At 51.7% G+C, this 7,331-nt stretch overlaps 1 protein-coding gene across 1 annotated transcript in view; it reads right to left on the bottom strand.

The window, feature by feature from the left end:
- LOC104541422 (kinesin light chain 1-like) overlaps window positions 1-7,331 on the bottom strand; it is a 23,587-nt gene that overhangs the window by 10,369 nt on the left and 5,887 nt on the right. The window contains exons 2-10 of the mRNA XM_010185479.1: window positions 4,611-4,877; window positions 4,194-4,424; window positions 3,746-3,824; window positions 3,431-3,656; window positions 3,023-3,110; window positions 2,529-2,630; window positions 2,038-2,211; window positions 1,780-1,879; window positions 1,182-1,234 (exon numbers count right to left, since the gene is read on the bottom strand). Coding sequence (XP_010183781.1) covers window positions 1,182-1,234; window positions 1,780-1,879; window positions 2,038-2,211; window positions 2,529-2,630; window positions 3,023-3,110; window positions 3,431-3,656; window positions 3,746-3,824; window positions 4,194-4,424; window positions 4,611-4,859 — 1,302 coding nt within the window. The 5' untranslated portion in view covers window positions 4,860-4,877. The remainder of the gene's footprint in view (window positions 1-1,181; window positions 1,235-1,779; window positions 1,880-2,037; window positions 2,212-2,528; window positions 2,631-3,022; window positions 3,111-3,430; window positions 3,657-3,745; window positions 3,825-4,193; window positions 4,425-4,610; window positions 4,878-7,331) is intronic.

Genomic DNA, 7,331 nt, shown 5'->3' on the forward strand with positions numbered 1-7,331 from the left:
CCAGGCTGTAAAAATGAATCTCACTGTGACCGTAGGTCCCCAAGCCTGATCTCTTGTCACTGTAGCAAAGCTTGCATTATCTGAAGCATAGCTCCACGCTACAACTATCTAATTTTCACCTCTTAATTCTCCAAAGATACCACCAAAAGTGTCTCAATCCCTGAGGGGGGCAAGGGGAGACTGGTCTATACTCCAACTTTGATTTCTCCTGCATAGGATGGTGCTGCAGCAAGTGTGATTTCTTTGCAGCAGAGGGCCCTGCACTGAAGACCACACAGAGCAGTTCAATGGGAAGACACGGCATGCTGGTAGGAGGCAGCTGCTGTGCCCTGCTCTTAGGACTCACAGGATGGGACTTGTAAATCACCAAGCCAAGCCTGCCAGCCTGCAGTCTGGTTCCACGTAGGGATGGAGCCTGCTCTGAGTGCAGAGTAAAAGGAAAGAGAGCGTCTGCTCCCATTGCAGCTGGAGGACTAGACCAGAGCGCTTCACAATGCTGCTTCACCCTCCTGCCAAAAAGCAGGTGAGGCCTTAGGCTTGGCAAAAGCAGAAACAGCAATCTGCTGCATTTATCAGCTGAGTGCAGAGCCTGGGCAACAGCTACTTTGCCTCTCAGCCTAGTTCAAGGCAAGCAGAACCCATGTCTGTCCACTTTCAGAGGTCATCTAGGACACAAAATAGCTGGGACTTGCTCTGTGCAGAGATCTTTCACAGGAGGTTTAGCTCTGTTTCCTAAGCAAGGTGACAGCACCAGTTTCTTCTTGACCTCCGTTATTTCCCCAGACAGCCTTAGGGCTGCTTCAGAAGCAGGCTGTGCTCTTTGGAACAGAGTGTCAAGGCCCTGCAGCACAACCCTCAGTCATCCGCCATCTTCCAGCATCTGCGTGCCCCAGAGGGATCACTAAAGCAAAGAGAGAGAGCATGCAGCCATGCCTGAGAGGCTGAACAACCCCCTGCCCCACAAAAAGCATCAAGCTCTCTGATGGGCCTTCCCTCCCTGCTGCCCTGAGGAGCAGCCATGCTCTCTCCCCATTCTCCAGACCCCTCCTGGCCATGGCATCTCTTCAGACTGCCAGACGGAGGGTTTGGCTGTGATAAGAGAGAATCAAACCCCCTGGATTTCCTTCCCCTCGCAGGGCTCTTGCTTCTATCAACAGGCAGCACCACCAGCTCAGACTCACCTTGCTCATCTCTTCCCTCTCCTCTGCATGCATCCAGATTGGCTTGTGTTCATCTGTGTGGGGAAGAATGTAAGACAGCTCCACTCACCACCTCACCCTGTTGCTCTGCCACTTCCCTGCTCTGCCTCCTTGCACAGCCCAGCACTCTGTCCTTGGAGCCAGCAGCTCACCAGAGGCAAATGACAAGGTTTCCAGATCTCCCTGGGCCAGGGCCCCAAGAAAGGCAACTGATGCTGCAAGGGCAGGACAGGGGAAGGGAGGAACAAAGGCTCCCATGGGGGAATACCTGTGCCAGGTGTTCAGGAGAAACTTCAGCCTACACCTGGGAATGATTGTGCTATTCCCCCTCCTAGCCACAACTATTCCCAACTCAGTAAATACTGACAGGCAGGGCTCTCCAAGACCCCTTCTGAGAGAAGAGGTGGAACAGCATGACACACCAGAATGGCAGTGTCTCAAGGGCTGCCCAAAGCAGGGGCCCTGCAAGGCATTCCATCCCTTTGCCAAGGGGACACTGGAACCAGCCAAGCCTAGGCTGACAGCCAGGAGACCAAACTGCTCACCCTTCCCCAGCCCCAACAGCTTCTGCTTTACAAACCATCCACGGAGCCAAACTCCTTCACGTGAGCACGGGTAAGAATCTCCTTATACAGCACCTCTGCATCTTTGTATTTGCCTTGCTTCAGGTAACAGGAGGCCTGCAACCAAGAAAACAGCTCCAGCCCTACTGGGCAACACATATTAACTCTGCCCCCCTCTTGCAGCTATCCCTCTGCTTCTTCAAGCATCAGGCAATGCTCCCCTTTCCCATGGCACCACTCCCCATCCCCACATGGCCTTTTCCCCAGGGTCTCACCAGATTGTTCTTGGTTTTGGCCACGTTGGGGTCATCAGGACCCAGGCAGCTCTCATAGATCTCCAGGGCCCGACAGTAGTAGTACTCCACCTCATCATACTTTCCCTGGTTCTGGCACAGCAGGGCTAAATTGTTCAGCTGCTTGGCCACATCAGGATGGTCTTTGCCTAGGACCTGGGTAAATAAATGAAGACAAGCCACAAAAAGTCAACATTTAAAGACTGAAGTGAACTCCTGGAGTTCATAGACACTGCAGTCCCTCCAGGACATGCCTACAGACAGGAGCCAAGGACTAGGGAGGTAAAGAGGAGAAATCCCAGCTTCCACATCCTGGCAGGCCTCTCCAAGGCTGCAAACACTGGAGAGACAGTAAAGGCGCTGGAAGAATCAGCAGCTGAAGAGACAAGGTAGGTCCTGGATCTCCCAGGTGAGGTAATGGGGGAAAACCCTCAGGGAAAGCTGGAAGCAAGGGGAGCATGGGAGACCAGTACCTTCTCACGGATCTCCAGGGCTCGCTTGCACAGTGGCTCTGCTTCTTTGTACTTCCCTCTCTTGCCATAGAGAACAGCCAGATTGTTCAGAGTTGCTGCCACCTGCAGAGATACAAGCTTCTCTATGAAACATGATGCAGAATCCAGTGGGACCAAACAACGGGTGCAAGCAGCAGTAACAGTGACTGTCCTATTTCCTTCATGCCTGCAGTACAGCTGCTTGTGAAGAGAACAAGGTCTGGAGGCAGAAGGCTACCCTGCCTACATCACAGGATCCCTGAGAAGCCCAATCCTGACAGGCCATACAGAACAAGACAGCAGGAAATACTGAAGCAGTAAAACAGAGGCCCACACCATGTGAACAGAACTCCTCACATCACAGCACACTGCTGACCTTAGCAGTTCAGCTGCAGACACATCATAACAGCACAGTTCTGGCCCCAGCAGCACCCACAGGTCCAGGGAAGTGGCTGAAAGAGGAGGAAGACACTCACCGCTGGGTGGTCTTTGCCCAGAGTCTTCTCACGGATGGAGAGAGCATCATTCAACAGGTGTGCTGCCTCTTTGTATTTATTCTGATCCCTGCAGTGCAAAGCCAACCAGTTATTCAGGATTTGGACATCACAGCCCATGGCAAACAGTTTGCAAACTGCAAACAGTCCTCCTTTCACACAGATCCTGCCCCCACAGCATTTCATTTCTCTATTTCTCCCTACCTTAGCCAGTCCTTAAGTTATATCTGGGAGTTTGCTGGTCCAAATACCCTATCTGTGCCAAAATCTTTTTGAAAGGTAAACCACTGGAAGCTGGAGGAGCTCCCTGCCACCAGAATGTGCTGCCCTGTTAAATGAGTGAGGCAGAAAGCTATCCTTGCCCAGTCTTGCCCTCCCCACCATGCTTACCTGTACACTAGTGCCAGGATGTTGAGCATGGTGGCCACATCAGGGTGATCGTGGCCTGATGTCTTCTCCAGGTCCTCCAGTGCCTGCTTGCAGAGCGGCACAGCCACCTCATAGCGTCCCTGTGAGGCGTACTGGATGACAAGGTTGTGGAGGGTGCGCAAGCGTGCAGGAATCTCATAGCCTCCCTGCTGGGCAGCTGCCACTGCACTGCTGTGCTGGTGGGGCACTGTGGGCACAGAGGAATAAACAGGAGCACAGTCGGTACAGCAGGCTCGAACAGAGACAGCTGACAGCCATGCGTGAGCAAACACTTACATCCAGGACCATGCTCCTCCTCCTCGTTCGGGAACAGATCATCCAGAGAGTCCTTGGTGGAGTCACCCTCCTTCTCCTCCTGAGAGGATAGGAACCACAGTACCACTGGTTCTCAGAGGAGACAGCAGCAGCCTGGGCTGAGTCAGCTGCCAACCTCTCCTCCCTGCTGCAGCCCACCAGCACCCTCAACTTCCCTGTTATCTCCGCCACCATCTTCCTCCCATCCAACAAAACTAATAAAGCCAAATTTCCCCAGCACATCCTGGCCTGCTACTCCATGTTCTTTCAGAGATCCTGCCCCAGGCAGGCTCCCTTTAGTTACAGGCATTGCTGCTCATGGTAGCTGGGAAGGGGCAAAATCCAGGACAACACTATCACACCCAGGCAATCCTGCTGGTCCAAACTCTCCCACCCCCAAAGGTGGCTGCTTGACATGACAAGGCCATACCGAAGGTGAGACATCCTCATCGTATTTCTTCAGCTGGTTCATGAACTCAAGGTGTTTCTTCTCCTCCTCCAGCTGCGCCACAGTTTGTTCACTGCGCTGCAGCTTCTGCTGGGTGTTGGCAAGCTCGTCACGCAGCCACTGGTTCTCCTGGCACAGTCTCCGCACCTGAGCGCGCAGCTTCTGCTTCTCTGACTCCACAGCATTCAGATGGTTGGACAACGCCATCATCACCTTGTCAAGAGTCTCAGTCAGTAACTACCACAACCTGTTATCTCCCTCCCATGCCCACCCTCAGGGTCACGCTGGCCTTCTACGCTCAGCCCCTTGCTGCCCCTGCAACTTATGGGACATGGCTACATGCCCACCTTCCCCTGTCAATCCTGGGTAGCACCTAGGGTGGCATTCAACCACTCTCACCTGAGCTTCTCCGAGCCCCAGTTCGATCATCTCCACTGACTTGCGGAGCAGGTTGGATTTCTCATGCACAAGATTGGCTTCTTCATCTTTCTTCAGGCACTTGATGGTCTCCAGCAAGCTGTGCAGAATGGAGTTGTGTTCATTTTTTAGTGCCTCCAGCCCTTGCATCACCAGCTTGGTGTTGGAAATGATCTCCTCTTGGCTCAGCTTGTCCAGTTTCTCCTCCCTTGGGTATACCATGGTGGACATAGTCCTGTTCCTGCTGCCCTACACAAAGAAAGAGACAAAACCTAAGCGTTTCAGTGCTGTTTCAAGAACACCACAGCCAGACAAGTGTCACAGCCTCCTTAAAGCAGCCAGAGACAGCGTTCAACTGGTTGCCCTTCCCTTTCGTCTTCCCCTCTCCCTTCGGCAGCAGGCAGCTGTCAGGGCACGTGTCTCCGCTTTTGTGGCATGGAGTGCTGGCAACCAGCGCAGGTGGCACACGTGGACAGCAGACAAAAAGGCTAAAATCAGTGCTGACCTCCAACACCCCCACACTCTCAGCAGCAAGGAAAGCTGATTTAGCTGCCATTTAAGAGCAGAGATTTGTAGTTGGCAGCTGAGGTTGCAATGTGTACACTTCCTGCCCACAGACCACTGATGCTCGGAGGCTGTCAGAGCTCAACACCTCTTCTGACTGCAGAAGAAAAGGAATAGAAAGCGGAGGGATGCCAGCTCAAAGTTTTCTGCTTCCTTGACGGAAAATCTCCTGGAAAAGTGTCTCTCAGACAGGGAGGAATCAGTGGCCTTAGTGGGCCAAGCAAAAAAATTCCCTGACCAGAAGAGAACACCCTGACAATCTCAGTCTCAGCACAGAACGGACATTGTGGTGACAAGGGACATAACGCCACCAGCATTAACTCAACCAGCCTGTGTGGGAAAGCTTACATACACCAACTGCTACAGTTATACTACTAGTAACAACCTCTTGTGGGCATCAGCTTGAAGCACTAACAGCTTTTCCAGCTTCATCTGCCCAAGGACTCCTCAGGATGCCATGAGGACCCTGCACTCCTTCCCTGTCCTGTCTCCCCAGATACACAACAGGGGAGTACCAAGCTGCTGCCTTTGCACAGTGACACCAAGTGCTACAACCCACGATGTTAGTGTGGCTGCAAGATCCCTGCGTAGAAAATCCAGGAGCTAGGGAAATGCAGGAGGCTGGAGGATGAGAGGCATAAGAGGTGGACAAGGCCCCTTATAGCAGGTTGACAGTACCTGGCTCCTCCACAACTCACTCATCCGACCATCTCAGGTCCTCTTTGATTTCTGTCCCAGTGACGCACATCCATCCCTCAGGAAGGGCCGCAAACTCTCAACACACAGTGGAGACATTACTGTCTACAGTGGAGACATTACTGCCTCAGCAGGGAAGAAACACTTCACGTCTCCTAGAGACTGGCTTCCTTTTCATGCCTTTGAGCAAGAGCTGAGTCCTCCCCCACCTACCCAGAGCCACAACACTGACTTCACATTCACTTCATGATCAGCAGCACCAATCCTGAGCCTTCACCGTATCCTTCACTTTTGGGTATCTGCCATGCTCCACATGCAGTTATTCTGTACATCGAGCATTTTACACTGGGCTGTGACATCTCCCATTTTAATTTAGAGAAGACCATATGATAAGAATGGCATGAATAATGCCAAAACAGAGGGCATAGGCTGTTAGCGGGTAAAATGGCCCCATCATTGGTTTCAATTCATAAGCAAACACAGCCCCAGACTCAGAAACGGAAATCAAGAAGTGGGAGCCCTCTGGAGCAAAGGCCAAAGGCAATGTTTAGGACACAAGGAGATCCTCAGGAGCAGCCTCACACCCAGCATACAACAAAAGTAGAGCTCTGCCCTAAGGCTCCCACAGCTGTGCAGCACAAATGTCCCCTCATCTGTCCCTCTGTGTACTGGGTGAGCTGTGAAATGCTCACAGTTTTCATGGAAGCATTACTTACCTCCATACAGAGATCTTGCTGCCATCTTTAAAAAGTACAATACAAACACACTGGGAAGAGAAACATGCTACAAATCATAATAAAAAGCCACCAGAGCTTGCACCTTGCTAGATAACAGAGTCAGACAAGACCCAGATCCATAGAAAATCAGCCTCATTAATTCCAGCATGCACAGAACTATGCCTCAATCGAGAAATCGCTGAGCTGTGTGTTAAACCACCAGTGCCTCCACTCCAGCAGCACCCTGTCTTTCTTCAGCCGTTCAAGCAGAAAAAACTTTGAGCATTTCACAGACCCCACAATCAACTTATTTTCCAGAACTGTAAAGATTTCAGACTGTCCAAGAAGAGAAAATAATCAAAAGATCCTGACCCACAACACATCAGACTCGTCTTACCCTGCAACTACATCCTCAGACCACCAAAACACACCAATACAGGCTTCTCTCACTGGCTGTGCAAACACTTCCACACAATCCTGGTCTTCCTTCCCTAGGATGGCATCCTAGAAGCACAGCCCTGCTGGGTATCAACACGCTTCCAGCATTCAAGGGTGGACAAGGGTGGACACAGGGTGGAAAACCTGGGTAACAAGTAACAAGAAGAAAACAAAGAGAAGACTGTGGAGAAGTCACTTAAATGCTGCTACCTCTTGCACAGTAAAGAAAACCAACACATAGTGGCATGAGCTGGCTTCTTATCCTCCGAAGTAACAAATTTTTTCCCTA

The sequence above is a fragment of the Mesitornis unicolor genome, unplaced genomic scaffold (assembly GCF_000695765.1).
Source record: "Mesitornis unicolor isolate BGI_N332 unplaced genomic scaffold, ASM69576v1 scaffold12285, whole genome shotgun sequence".
NCBI lineage: Eukaryota > Metazoa > Chordata > Aves > Mesitornithiformes > Mesitornithidae > Mesitornis > Mesitornis unicolor.